We start from the raw sequence: 15355 nt of genomic DNA, 5'->3' as shown, positions 1-15355 counted from the left end.
GTTTTGTCAAATTTTGTGCTTTTGGTGGTATGTTTGGAGGGAATTGTAGAAATTCTATGCAATAACCATGTTGGATAATTGCTAGAACCCAAGTGTCTGTAGTGATTTCCTCCCATGCTTTGTAATAATGACTTATTCTTCCCCCCACTGGTGTTGTGTGGAGGGGGTGAGTGACATGTGAGTCACTGCTTAGTAGTAGGGGTTTTGGGGCTTTGAAATTTTCCTCTATTCCTAGGGAATTGCCCTCCTCTATATTGTCCCCGAAAACCTCCTCTGTACTGTCCCTGGTAACTGGACGGTGTTGCCTGTGAGGTGCTGGCTTGTGTGCTCTGACCCCGAAACCCCCCTCTAAAGGGTGTTTTACGGAATGTGCTGTAATTCCCTCTGCTCTGCGGGGAGTAGAGTGCGCCCATGGCTTTAGCAGTGTCCGTGTCTTTTTTGAGTTTCTCAAACGCTGTGTCCACTTCTGGACCGAACAGTTCTTTTTCGTTAAAAGGCATATTGGGAACTGCTTGCTGAATCTCTGGTTTAAATCCAGACGTTCGGAGCCATGCATGCCTTCTGATAGTTACAGATGTATTAATTGTCCGTGCAGCTGTATCTGCAGCGTCCATGGAGGAGCGGATTTGGTTGTTGGAAATGGTCTGTCCCTCCTCAACCACTTGTTTTGCCCTATTTTGTAGGTCCTTGGGCAGATGGTCAATGAGATGTTGCATCTCATCCCAATGGGCTCTGTCATAGCGCGCAAGTAGTGCCTGGGAGTTAGCGATGCGCCACTGGTTAGCAGCTTGTGCTGCGACTCTCTTACCAGCTGCATCGAACTTGCGGCTTTCTTTATCTGGGGGTGGTGCATCTCCAGATGTGTGGGAGTTGGCCCTTTTCCTAGCTGCTCCTACAACGACAGAGTCTGGTGGCAGCTGTGTAGTGATGAAAGCCGGGTCTGTAGGAGGCGCCTTATACTTTTTTTCCACTCTTGGTGTGATTGCCCTACTTTTGACCGGCTCCTTAAAGATTTCTTTTGCGTGCCGGAGCATACCAGGGAGCATAGGCAGGCTTTGGTAGGAGCTGTGGGTGGAGGAGAGTGTGTTGAATAAAAAGTCATCCTCGACCTGTTCTGAGTGGAGGCTTACATTGTGAAATTGTGCTGCTCTAGCCACCACTTGAGAATACGCAGTGCTGTCCTCTGGTGGAGATGGCTTCGTAGGGTATGCCTCCGGACTGTTATCTGACACTGGGGCGTCGTATAAGTCCCATGCGTCTTGATCTTGGTCACCCTGGCTCATGGTGGTGTGAGCTGGGGATGGAGTTTGTGCTGGTGAGACGTTAATCACAGGTGGAGGAGAGGGTGGTGGGGTAACTTTTTTCACCACTTTTGTTTGTGGTGTTTGTTCAGTTTGGAACACCAATCTTCTCTTTCTTCTAATAGGGGGAAGGGTGCTTATTTTTCCTGTCCCCTGCTGTATGAAAATACGCTTTTGCGTATGGTCTACATCAGTTGAGTGTAGCTCTTCCTCAAAACCTATGCTTTTGCATTTGGGAGGTTAGCGAGTGCTCTTCTGTATAAGAGCCTGAAACTGGGTCGGTTGCAGTTTGTTTTGGCACCGAAACCCTGTCTTTTTTCGGCTCCGAGGTGACTTTTTTCTTTTTCGGGGCCGAAACCTCTCGGCGTCGATCTTCTTCGGTGCCGCTGTCTCGGCGTCGAGCCGTGTCTACACCGGCATCTCGGTGTCGATGCTTGTCTCCAGCACTTTCTCGGTCCTGAGAAGGCTGCGTGCCGGTGTCTCGACCGGAGTCGGACGATCTCGGCACTGTTTGGGCCTTTTTCGGTGCCGACGGTCGGTCACCGAATTTATGGGTCGAGCCATGGCCTGGTGGCAGTGGCGTCCCCTGGGCCTTGTAAATCTTCTGAGTGGTTTTCGACGTCTTACTCACGGTTTGTGTATCGTCGAATCCTTCGGAGTCCGATTCTTGGATCGAAAAGGTTCCCTCCTCTTCTTGTTCCTCGAACTCCCGGTGGGCTGTCGGCGCGGACGCCATCTGAAGTCTTCTGGCTCGACGGTCTCGGAGTGTTTTTCGGGACCGGAACGCACGACAGGCCTCGCAGGTGTCTTCACTGTGCTCAGGTGACAGGCACAGGTTGCAGACCAAGTGTTGGTCTGTATAGGGGTATTTATTGTGGCATTTGGGACAGAAACGGAACGGGGTCCGTTCCATCGGCGTTCTTCTGCACGCGGTCGGGCCGACCAGGCCCCGACGGGGGATCGAAAAAATTACCCCGAAGGGCACCGGAGCTCTTCGATCTTAGACGCGGTGTTGAATCTAACTACGCCGATCCCGAACGCAACAATACCGACGAAAATCTTCCGAAATTAGCTATCTTTCCGTTCCGAAACTCGGAGCGACAGGAACACGTCCGAACCCGATGGCGGAAAAAAAACAATCGAAGATGGAGTCGACGCCCATGCGCAATGGAGACAAAAGGAGGAGTCACTCGGTCCCGTGACTCGAAAGACTTCTTCGAAGAAAAACAACTTGTAACACTCCGGCCCAACACCAGATGGCGAGCTATGCAAAACATGCGTATCTACAGCGACAGATGCCATCGAACCAAAGGTTTTTCTTTGGGAGAGGGAGGTAACACCCTCTCTCTTTGGAAATAGGTGTGACCAGATTGGGAAGGGTAGCCTCCCCAAGCCACTGGTATGCTTTGAAGGGCACATTTGGTGCCCGGTGTGCATAAGCCAGTCCACACTGGTTCAGGAACCCCCAGCCCTTGCTCTGACGCCAAACTGAGCACCACCCCTGAGGTGGTGATGGACAGGGGAGTGGTCACTCCCCTTTCCATTGTACAGAGTTCCTCCAGAGGGTCCCTGGGTTCTGCCATCTTGCTTCCGAGGTTGGCAGGGAATCCTAGAAGCATCTGAGTGGCCAGTTCAGGCAGTTGACGTCAGAGATCCCTCCCAATAGGTGCTCATCTGGCTAGGTGACCAATCCCCCTTTCAGAGCTATTTAGGGTCTCTTTCTTGGGTGGTCATCAGATTTGGCTTGCAAGACTCCAGCAGGATTCCTCTGCAACCTCCACTTCGACTTCTGGCCACTGGAACCGCGATGCACCCTCCAGGAACCAACAACACTGCAATCCACAAAGAAGACTCTTCCGTAACATTGTTTCTACAACTCCTGCCAGCTTTGCAGCATTTCCACAGCCGTGCAGACTCAGAAGCCAGCAACTCTTCAGCTTGCACAAGAAGAAGAAGGAGTCTCCCTTGGAGTGAAGGAGTCACTCCCCTGCATCCGCAGGCACCTGCTGCAACAATGACCGCCTGTGTGGATCCTGTATCACGGGTGTTGATCCGGAGTAGTCCTCTTGGCCCTCTCTGCCAGTTGTCCAACTTTGGTGGAGGTAAGCCTTTGCCCTCCCATGCAGGATAGTACCCCATGCACAGATTCTCTTGCAGCTGCCAAGGCTTGTTTGCATCTCCTCCAAGGGATCTTCAGGTGACATGTAGCTCCAGGCCCCGGCACTCCTTCCTGCAAAGCACAGCCTCCTGCGTGGTTCTCCAGCAGGCTGGGATCCTCTTTTGTAATGCTGCGTGGGCTTCTTCTGTGACTCTTGTGTCCCCGTCCTGTGGGACACCTGTGGGTGCTGCCTCTGCTCCTGTGGACTCTTTTCGACGCTGAGGGTCCCCTGTTATTCCCCCTCCTGGGTTGAGTCCTCCTGGGCCTTGCTAGTCCCTGGCAGCTCCACTTTTCCACTAACCGCAAACTCGCCTTTACCAAGGCTTGTTTTTGGAATTCCTGCACCGACACCAGTCTGTAATCTTCACTCCAGCATGGGACATCTTCTGCATCCATCAGAACTCATCTCCGGCTCCAGGGCTGCAGTGCTGACCTGTTCTTCCTCACCACTGACCAACTCCAGCAAGTACAGCTGGGTGGGTAGTAGCTCCTACTGCTCCTGGACTCCACTGTGATTCTTGGACTTGGTCCCCTCTCTACACAGGTCTTCTTTCTTCAGGAATCCACCGCTGGTTTCCTGCAGTCTGGTCTGGGTGTCATCTTTTCTTCTTCCTCCTTTTGGGTGGTTTGGAGAAATTCTAGTGAATTACTCCTGCATTCCTGGTCGCTAGGGGTACTGTGTTACTTACCTCTGTGGTTTTCGAGTACTCCCAGCTCCCCTCTACACATTCCACTTACCTAGGTGGGGGGGTCTTGTGTTTGCATTCCATTTTTTCAGTATATGGCTTGTTCTCCCCCTAGGGACACTATTGGGTATTGCTATTTGCACTGTTTTCTAACGTTTTCTATGCCCATTTCTGATTACTGATTACTAGTGTGTATATTTAGTATATTACTTACCTCCTATTGGAGGGCTGCCCTTCTAGTATTCTGTGGTATTGTTCCAAAAATAAAATACCTTTATTTCTGTACAACTGATTGTTTTTCTTTCACGGGTAAGGGCTGTGTGACTACAATGGTTTCGCATGAGCTTTGAATGTCTCCTAGATAAGCCTTGGATGCTCATCCACAGCTACCTCTAGAGAGCCTGGCTTCTAGACACTGCCTACACTTCACTAAGAGGGGATACCTGGACCTGGTATAAGGTGCAAGTACCTTCCGGTACCCACCACACCAGGCCAGCTTCCTACAGATGCCCATCGGAGCAACATCATGAGATGGGCACTTGCGTACTAAGTGCTTCGTTTGCAGACAGTTTTTTTTTGCAGGAAAAAAAAAAAAACTGCCGACCAAGCGTTCCTACAAATTTTTACTTTGATGTTAAAATGTTGGAAAGACTTATCCTAGAATTCTCCACTTGAAATCCATCTGCTGAAGGGTTTGTTTGGATGTGGCCTTTTCAAACAGGTCTTTTGTCAAGCCACCTCACCAAAAAGAACCCAGGAGTCAGATTACTTTCAGGAGCGACCAGACAGAGGCTGCACTTGACAAGCCCACTGACAGGCCAGAAGGCTTTACCAATCCTGGTCTGCATCCTGCCCTGGGGCACCATAACTGGTACTAGCCATGCCAGCAGGCACCCAGAGGGACAAAGCAGACACTCCGTGTACTCCAGTAATATTGCAACAGAATCCAAATGAGAACCCAGTGTCATTACTACCAGATGAACTGGACCTGCAACAGACAGAACTCTTACTGCACTAGCAGCCCTGGTGCAAACACAGCCAATGCACACAGCAGCAGATCGGTTAATCCCAGTCAACCCAGAAGTGCACACGTCAGAACAGCCAACTCCATATGAACACACGCCCTCAAGGCGGTAAGAGGGCCTTAGTTAAGGACTCTGGCAATGTGGTTTCTGGTGGATACTCTATTTAACTGCAGATTCCCTCTCCTTCGAATACTCCGTCAGGAAACGTTTCCATAGTAATGCGCCCGAGGGACACCAGCTAGCATCGTGCGTATAACTCCACAATGCCACACGTAAGGGCCACTTCTGCGCGCTGTTTCTTCTATTCACACATTTTACACCCTCAGACACACAGCATGAACAAGTCCTGTATATTCACATGCTCTGCAAACTCCTGCCATCTAGTGTTGGTCCAGAGTGGTGCACCTTGTTTTTCTTCGAAGAAGCATTTTGAGTCACGAGATCGAGTGACCGTGCACCTGGGCATCGACTCCTTTGTTAGACTGTTTTCCCGCAGGTGGGTGAGAAAAGTAGTGTAGAAGAAGTATAGAGAAAGAGATACCCATGCAAATATAACTACATGTGTACAGATATAATAATGTAACTGAAATAGCCGCAGGCGTCCGGGGAGGAGGGAAGGTGCATGTGAATCTGCAGCACTACATGCCACGAACAGATGTGGGCTGGGTAAGTAACATTTTCCGTTTGCTGGCATGTGTAGCTGTAGGTACACATGCCGTGCATAGGCTGAAAAGCAGTCCTCCATGGAAGCAGAGCTTTATTATTATTCGTGGCAGGCACTGCCCACTTCAAGGAATAATCACAGCCTTTGTCAGCGTCAACCCTCCAAGCCACTAAAGAACCTGAGCTCAACCCCTCAGGACCTGTGGCCCTGGGTGGACAGGGCCAACCCAGGGCGACACCTGCAGTAAGAAAACAGCAGTAAAGTCAAAATGGCCAACAATAAACATCTCAAACCGAATGTAAAAAATATAGTAACATTTAGTAACTGAAATTACAAAAATATATCAAGAGGAACCAGGAGTATGAATTTATAAAGATTTAAGGGTAAATAGCACCAAAAAGCAGAATCTTCCAAAGATAGTCTATTGTAGTGGTAGATGGGTACAGTGGAACAATTTCACAGGAGTACACTTCTAAAGCCCGCTAGCAAGGAGAGACATTTAAACACTCACATGCTGTCAGCCAACGGTCCACAGGAGGGTCCAGGCAAGGTGCCACAGGCCACTGGGAACTTCCAGGAAAAGGCCTCTTGCAGCTTATTTTCTTCCTGTAGTCACACAAGAGGTCAGCCAAGTGACCCTTGGAGTCCACATCTTAGTCTTGGCTACAAGATGGAGCAGGTCCAGTCCTTCAGGATACCTCTAAGGACGCAAACAGCAGGTCCAGCCTTCTTCTGAAGGTACAGAAAGTGTTCTGAAGAGGCTGCCTGGGGATGCCATATTCGTGCCGGTCACAAACTAACGGGTCAGGGTGACACCTGGATACTCCGCAACCAATAGGGTAAATGTTCCCAGGGCGACCTACCTACTTTTGGTGTAGCCCATGTGCCTTACTGCAAATAGGCCCAAAATGCAGTGTGTCAAGTCAAATTAAAGTTAGCGAACGTCTTCTGACAAAATCAGCCGGGGCTCTCGCTGCTGTGGGGATTGTACAGTGGTAATCCTAGCGTGCTCCGACATCTAATCATAATATACAGTTTGAGGCAGGTATTGTGCCCACAACCCACCCAGAGGTCTGGTAGACAAAAGTTGGGTCCTCCAGTAACCAGACAGTAAATAGACAAACACTGGCTTGGCATCCTGTTCTCCCTTTTTTGAGCGTACCCAAAGTGTTACATGCGGCTCAACAGACCTGCTGTGCAGGATTACACACAGAGTTGTAAAAAGGAGGTCCACAACCCCCACCCAGCATATTCTGTTGAGCTCAGACGAGTCATCTCTCCCCATTAAGGTCAGCCTTTTGTTAGCTCCTGGGAGGCATTTCACATCTATTCAAGGTTAATTACTGGCTGTTAGAAGCTGGAGAGCCAATATTATTTAATGAAATCCTTAATATTTCATAACAATTCAACTCAACTTCTCCACTGAATTGGATTTTGAAAAGCTATAAAAAAAAATAGTTGTCTATTCTTCTAGCTGGTCCAATTGCAGAGATACAGTATTAAAATGAAATAGTATCACTTTACAGCGCTTTCCTATGGGCCAGCCAGGCTTCGTACAGTGAAAACAGCTTTCACTGAAAGGACACATTAACATTACATTTCTATATGTCCTACTTTTAAATACCATGCACCCTGCCTTCAGGGGGCATTGGGGGCAGGGGGGATGTGGTTACAAGGCCTAAGTACAAGTGTCTTGTTCATATCTAAAAGACAGGGTTTTATCTGTCAAAGGGCTTTATTTTAAATGGTTAAAAGGTAGTTTTCACGCAGCCACAGTCAGGCTACAGCGATAGGCCTGATGCCATGTTTGCACTGCCACTATAGTATATGGAACAGTGCTGCAGGCTACCCGTGGTCTTTAACTGCCAGGCCTGTGGTTACATCTTGTACCATTAAACTAGGGAGTTACAGGCAAGTAAATTTATAGTAATTAAGAGTATGCAACTCAACCTTTTTTAAAGAGAGAGCACGGTTACTTTACCACTAGTTAGCAGGGTTAAAGTGTACAGAGTTCTAAAGCCAACAGAAGGAAAACATCTGGTGTGACTATGCAAACAATGCAGCTTTCATTCAGGGTCTGTCCGGCGTGCACACCAGGCCACACATTCATCCCAGTGCCCAGCATGAATGGATTTCGTGGAAGGGAGCCTGGCGGCAAGAAGGACATCCACCACTTCAGGCAGCAAATCAAATGCAGTCAATTGTTGCCACTCAATCTGCGTGTGTAGGTGCAGACTGCAAGGATTTGGGTGGAATCCATATAAAAGATGCCAAGAGGCACACCACACACCCAACTTTGTTCAGCACTTTGGGCTGAGCTCACCAATTGACTCACTACAAACAGTAATGGTCCATGAGTCGCAGATCTGAGCTGTAAGGAGACCCGTGGAAGACTTAGAGCTTTACTTGAGCAAATCCCAATCGATAAGTGGGAATTCACCAGGGTGCAACACTGCCCGGGACTGCTGGCCTTTCACCAGAGTGCGGAGACTCACCCCAGATACAGCAGACAGTCGAAGAATCCAGCGAGACAGAAAGAACGACAGGAGAGACAGATAAAAAGCAGAAATTTGATCCAGATGCATTCAATGGCCTCAGTCTTTCTCTACGACAAGGGGCTCAGACGAACGTTCATCACATTATATTTATTGACATATTTACAAACACAATTCGCTTTTATTTTTTGTACATTACAATTAAATAGAATGGAAAGAACCTTTTGCTCTATATTTGTATGCAAATTACACTTTTAGTTGATTTTATTTCTCCATAAAAGCCTGCGCCAAATCAGGGGCTCAACCCCCAAGCCCCCACACCTCCACATCCCTAACATCCTCAAACAACCAACCCAAAAATCCTTCTTTGTGAACTGGATGTGCCGTACTGTGGAACAAATGCTGAGCTGTCACACACACGGCTATCTTCAGAAGTCCCCAATGGATTCTGGGATTAAAGAAATGAAGGCCCAGGGAAAGGACTCGGGATGTGACAAGGAGCAGTCCGCTCTTCCCTGAGAAGAAGTAAGCTATGCCCTAAGGACCGTGGATCTGATGTCCGTGAATACCAAAGAGCCCTTACAGTGACCAGCAAACAAACCCTCACCCCTGAAGATCCTGTGTTACAGATACGACCAGCATCAATGTTTAACAAGAAGGGCTGGGCATTAGAGCAGCTGGTATTTGTGCCAATTTAGGGTGAAGCTGTGTCAGCATCCGAAGCCTTACTGGCTACATCTTAAATGTGAAAAGGTGGTGCTAATCCACAAAACAACTCCTTAAAAATGACATTTTCCATGAAGGCCTTCATCTACTCCTCAAATAGACCCCAAAGGGGAAAAAAACAAACAAAAAAAACAAAAAAAACAGGCTGGTGTTTTTTTCCACCTCATTCATCTTCACATTCATCCTCGGTGCACAGAGCGGCAAAAGAATGGTTCTGGCTAAAGTAAGACTCAACGGGTGTAACTATGGAAGACTCAACTACAGGTGCTTTCACCAGACCAGATGAGTGTTAATTTGCAAAACCTCACCAGAAACCAGTACCCTCGACCAGGGATGGTTTCTGAAGAGGTAACCCGGAAACAACACAGACCCGCGGAGGAAGAGCTCCAATGTGCCACACAAACTGGCTGACATGAACGGTCTAACTTCTCATGAGTTACCCAGAGTCAACATCCACCTTCCACCACACTGCCTCAGGACAGGAAGGTCTATTCTGCTCTCACCAAGGCACGTAGCATCTCAGTGCAGGATTTGCCAAAAGTAGATCTCTCCAGGAGCCTAGAACTGTAAGGGATGCTGTGTTTGCCAGAACTCACTGAGGGTGACTGACGCGATCCTGCTTTATGAGTTATCACAGCACTACCGGCCTGAAGTAGGAAGAGTGACCCACTGCATCTAAATGACAATCTCTTCAGTAAAGTGCCAAGGCCGCCTGCCAACAGCCAGGAAAAGAGTCTGCAAAGAGTGAAGAATTCCCAGAAGATCCTGACCCTCCCTCACCATAAGGAGTCTGCTCTTTCGGGATAAGGATGATAAGGACATGATGGTGTAGCAATTGCTTATATGCCACAATGACACCCTGGTTTCCCAGAGAGGCTCGCATGGACAGAACTCTGTGCATAGCTCTAGGCTCCTTCTATTCACAAAACATGCCCACTTTACACATATGTTGCTTCTGGGATTAGTTTACTGCAGTGAGGGATCTTCTGATGAGAAACCTCGCACACTTCCTACATTCACACTGCCACATTCTTCCATGAATGACAACACTAGCAAAGAACGGTCCTAAGCTGGATACAAATGAAGGGAAAGCTCCTATGGTACAAAGCTCCAGCAAGGAAGATGCCAAGACTGTCTGCATTCCTAGGGTAGTTCCAAGCCATGGGTAAAGGGACATCTCAGTAAAAGTATCTATTAAAGAAGCAAACGTGCCAACAGCCACCGCCCACTTTGTCCCAATATCGACAGAGTAAATAGGGTTGATCTCTCAAAAGGAAAGGCTTCAATCAAAATGCACCAGGTAGGAATGTCAGTACCCGTTTATATACAGCACCTATTTTAACTCAGCATTTAATCTCACCCCCTCACCCTCTCCACTGTCCTGCTCATCTGACAGCTTCAACTGTACCAAGGTCAGTTTACTCATCACTTCTTTGCTGACATTTCTGATGCTCCCTTGAATCATCCCTGCACCAATGCTGAAGAAATAAGTACACTTCTGCTCAGTCAATATCCTGTGATGAGCTGATGCTTTCCCTGTGCCCTTGACTCACCCAGCCTCGCCACTCTTCACAACATTCATTCATTTGAGCCTAAAACATTCACCCCAAATCTTTCCATGCCCAATGCCTGCAAACACACGCAGTCTGTTTTTTTCCTGCTTTCATCTAAAAATTATAATTGCAAAGCTTGGGTGAAAAAAACACCCCCTCACCCCCAATCTCTTTAAAGAATGGGCTCACCCGCAGCTCCCATCGTTGAACCCAGCCACAGCTGGGGTCCACAGAATGGGTTGCTTTGTTTGCCTGTGAGACTCGGAAGGGTTCCAGACGCTTCCAGTGGGCTCCTAAGGGAGGGCACTTTCATGCCTTGAGGGGTCTGAGCTCCAGAGAGCTGCCTTGTTTTCCTTTGTTCCTTTATAGGGAAAAGCAAAAACATTTAAGAGAATTAACAAAGAAGCAATGGTAACTGCGCTGGATGATCCGCCCATCCATAGTTGCCCCCACAGGCCGAGCTCAGCACGGTCCGCTGGCCTCTGCCCCCGGCTGGCTGCGATCCTGTGTGCCAGCCTCCGCTTGCTGGCTTGTGTCTGTTCCACTGTGGATCCTCACCTCAGAGCCTTTTGTGCTGAAGTCCGCCAGGGGAGGGGTTGCCTTGCTACAGGCAGGGTCACTTGTGGACTGTGCTGATTGGGAGGGGAAGAGGTTTTGGTCCAGGTGCGTAGGTGGCCTGTCGGCGAAGGCAATGTGCTCACCTGGCCCTCCAGCTCTGCTTAGGGGGTCACTGGTTTGAGACAAGCTCATAGCTGGAGATGGCGCCACCTCAAACGTAACAGAGTTAAGTGCAGCATCCAGGTGGTCACCAATGACACTAATGCAGGCAGCAAAAGTGGTGGGCCTAGCAGCAACTGATGCATCCTGCGGACTCTCATTCACTGGGACGTCACCCACAAGCTGCATGAGTGTGCTGTTCAGATCAGAGCCCAGCGGGTCCATGCTGGCAGTCCCTGCTGCTCCTGGACTCTGATTTTGTGCTGGCAGGCTGCTGCCTTCAGCAGAGGACGAGGATGCGGCTGGTCGGCTGGCTGCGGCTGTGGTATTGTTGTTCAGGTTGTCCTGCAGCATGGTCTGCTGACCCGGGGCCTGTCCCGCCTGCTGGTTCTGCAATAACATCTCCTGGATGCGGATCTGTTGCAGGATGGCCGGGAGCTCGTAGTGATGGAAGAAGTACATCATAGAATGCTGCAGAAAGAGGAAGTGTTAAAAGCTTCATCGATTGGGAGCACAGAAAACAGCCTGCAAGTCTGAATGCAGGTGTGCAGACAGCACCAATGCATGCACCACCTCCTCCCTCCCACAGCAGTACACCGAAGCAGCGAGACTACCATCTGTATGCATGCTGTGCAGACAGCAACACAAGATCTACCGTCCCCCTCACTCCCACAGCAGTACACCGAAGCAGAGAGACTACTATCTGTATGAATGCTGTGCAGGCAGCACCAATGCATGCACCACCTCCTCCCTCCCACAGCAGTACACCGAAGCAGAGAGACTACCATCGGTATGCATGCTGTGCCAACAGCACCAACAGATGTACCATCCCCTCTCTTCTACAGCACTGCGCAGAGCAGAGAGGTTACCATCGGTATGTATGCTGTGCCAACAGCACCAACAGATGTACCCGCCCCTCTCTTCTACAGCACTGCGCAGAGCAGAGAGGTTACCATTGGTATGTATGCTGTGCCAACAGCACCAACAGATGTACCCGCCCCTCTCTTCTACAGCACTGCGCAGAGCAGAGAGGTTACCATTGGTATGTATGCTGTGCCAACAGCACCAACAGATGTACCCGCCCCTCTCTTCTACAGCACTGCGCAGAGCAGAGAGGTTACCATCAGTATGTATGCTGTGCCCACAGCACCAGATGTACCCGCCCCTCTCTTCTACAGCACTGCACATAGCAGAGACTCTACCATCGGTATGTATGCTGTGCCAACAGCACCAGCAGATGTACCATCCCCTCTCTTCTACAGCACTGCACAGGAGCAGAGAGACTACCATCGGTATGTATGCTGTGCCAACCGCACCGCCAGATGATCTGCCACCCCCTCTCTTCTACAGCACTGCGCAGGAGCAAAGGGCCTGCAAGCCTTAGGCACATACTATGCAGACGGCATTGTCACGGTCTACCACCCCACCCTCTTACAGCTGTGCATGGAGCAGTGAATTGTCTGCCCTCAGCATGCACACAGTGTGCAGAATACCACCTGGCACCCCCACCGTTCCGAGGTAGCCAGCAGTACAGGAACAGTGCATGTTACCCCAAGCAAGAACATGCACCCACCCTGTACTAATGTAGAGTCCACCACCCCTCTAATTTAAAAAAGACTTCATTTAAACACTATTCTTCGTAGAAACAAAGCTCATAGAGATTATCAAAGCCTTTAAAAAAATAATTACACAACTATTCACTGCATTTTCTAAAGCAAGCTTATAAAACATTTCCCACTGAAAGTGCACCATTGTCAGTCTTCATTTCAGAAATCAATTCAAATCTTACAAGTTGCAAATGTAAATAAAGGCTTACGGCGCCCTTTACTCACCTTGATATAAGGTAGGAGTAGTAACAGTGACTGGGTAAATGAGGACTGTTATCCCAACAAACACAGCAAAACCTGCTTTGCAAGCAAATTGAAGTTTTTGACCCCCAATGTCTTATCAATCAGCACTTGCTAAACTCTTCACTAAGCTGCTGGGCGAGAAAGGGTTAGCATTTAAGGGGAAATACCACAGAGGATCCTAAATGTACAAACATGACAATGTTTTCGCACAAAATGTAGGCTGGTCAGAATCACAGCTGAGACAATTTCTACTAATTCATTATGAGTAGGTCTATTTTTCCTTTAAATAATTCTAAGGAAGTGCCTCTTTTGACTAGGTCACCCCCCACATTTTGCCTGGTTTCTGGTGTAATTTTGACTGAAAGTGCACCGGGTCCTGACTACCAGGTCCCCAGTGCCACATCTCTTTCCCCCAAAACTGCAAAGTCATGTTTCCCAATTGGCAAAAACTTTAGCTACCACTTTAAGTCCCTAGTCAATGGTACCCCTGGAACCTAGGGCACTAAAAACTGCACCTTAGGGCTGCAGCACGTAATGTGCCATCCTATGGGACCCCTCACCAAGCACGTGACCAGCTGCCATTGCAGGCTGCGTGTCTTGGTGCAGACAAAAGTGAAAACACACCATGTGCCATGTTCCTTAGCACTGCATGCAATATGCCACCTCTCTAGCAGGCCTTACAGCCCTATGGCAGGGTGCATTATATAACACGAGAGGGCACAGGTGCATGAGCAGAAATGCCCCTGTTAGGTCTTTGTCGATTCTCCGACATAGTAAGTGACCAGGGAAGCCATTTTAAGCATATGTGCTGGACACTGGTCACTATGAGTTTTCTCCCTACATGATGGCTTCTGCTAACCCAGAGATGTTTGGAATCAAACATCTCAGATTAATAAACCCTCACTGATGACAGTGATTGATTTAGTAATAAATGCACCAAAAGAGCACCTTAGAGAGAGAGAGTGTGAGTGTGAGTGTGTGTACTTCAAAAATGTGTCCCAGGTCTCTCCAGATGGCTGAGATGACCGACCCTGTCCTGACCCCAGTTTTGGTGGCAGAACAGACGGGAAAATTAGGAGGTGCGCCCACTTTATGTCAGTCCCACCCCTCAGGTGGGCAAGCTGTAGTGGACACCACTTTTTAAATTCCTCCATCTTTGTTTGGAAGGAATTATGCCACTAGGGTTAGAGTTATGCCCACTTCCCAGCAGAAGTGGTCATAGAAAGGGTGTAGTCATTCCTAAAGGCGGTCAGCCCATTGGCTAGCACCTGGCACTCCCTGTAATGCCCCTAGATTGAGTATTTAGGAGACAACCCTGAATCCAAGAACTCAGATTCCTGACAACCTAAGAAGAGCTGGACACGAAGAAAAGGACACAGAGGAGCCGTACCAGCAAAAGAGGAAATGAAGAAGCAGCTGACCTGGTACCAACCCCACCAGCCTGCCTCCTGACCTAGACAGTCTGCCCAAAACCCAGGACTTCTGCCTTCCACAAAGAACAGCAGATATGTTCTGCAACGAAGGCTCAAGAAAGGACTCTGCAGCCTCCAAAACAACACAGACCTGACACCCGAAGGGAGTACTGCACTGATGTCCACAACCCGAGAGGAAGCCAATCAATGGTGCCAGCACAGTGCCCCAGCTGACCAGAGTCTTAGTCTATTGTGGTCAAACCCATCTTGGACTCACTCAAATCCTTTGCAGCCTCTGCACACAGGCCTACTCTCCTGCGAGCTTGTGGTGAGAGAAAACCCGACACCTCCAGCAACCACTGCACCCGTCGCCTCTGACTCAATCTGAGGTGGGTCACCCCCAGCGCCCCTGAGCTCAGGTCCACCCTAGTTTCACCCCTTCTGGACTCCTCGATGATGTCTGCAGCCTCAACACTCAGGACCCCCACGACCATGAGTGCTCCAGGACGAAGAAACCCAATGCATCCATTGCCCCTGGAGAAAAGGACCAAAGGTGCATCTACTTCCTCGAGCAACCCACGTTTGTAATCTACCTGCTTGTTGTCCCCAACTGGCCCTTTAGCCAGAGCCTGCAGCCTATTTCCATGAAGGCCGTTTCCCACTGAAACATTGAAACCCACTGGGCACCTGACACGTTACTGCACCTCTACATCTGGCTGCCCACTGCCGCCGGGAGTGACCTGCTGGTGCGTTTCTGATCAGTGCCCA

The 15355-nt window shown here is 49.2% G+C and overlaps 1 protein-coding gene across 2 annotated transcripts in view; it reads right to left on the bottom strand.

Annotated features, from left to right (window-relative positions):
• Positions 1–8460: 8460 nt before the first annotated feature.
• TMEM259 (transmembrane protein 259) overlaps positions 8461–15355 on the bottom strand; it is an 82937-nt gene continuing 76042 nt past the window's right edge. For both annotated transcript variants that reach the window (XM_069216249.1, XM_069216248.1), the window contains exon 11: positions 8461–11796. In XM_069216249.1, coding sequence (XP_069072350.1) covers positions 11071–11796 — 726 coding nt within the window. In that variant the 3' untranslated portion in view covers positions 8461–11070. The remainder of the gene's footprint in view (positions 11797–15355) is intronic.

This window comes from Pleurodeles waltl, chromosome 12 (assembly GCF_031143425.1).
Source record: "Pleurodeles waltl isolate 20211129_DDA chromosome 12, aPleWal1.hap1.20221129, whole genome shotgun sequence".
NCBI classification, from domain to species: domain Eukaryota; kingdom Metazoa; phylum Chordata; class Amphibia; order Caudata; family Salamandridae; genus Pleurodeles; species Pleurodeles waltl.
This window is presented reverse-complemented; position numbering and strand designations above follow the sequence as displayed.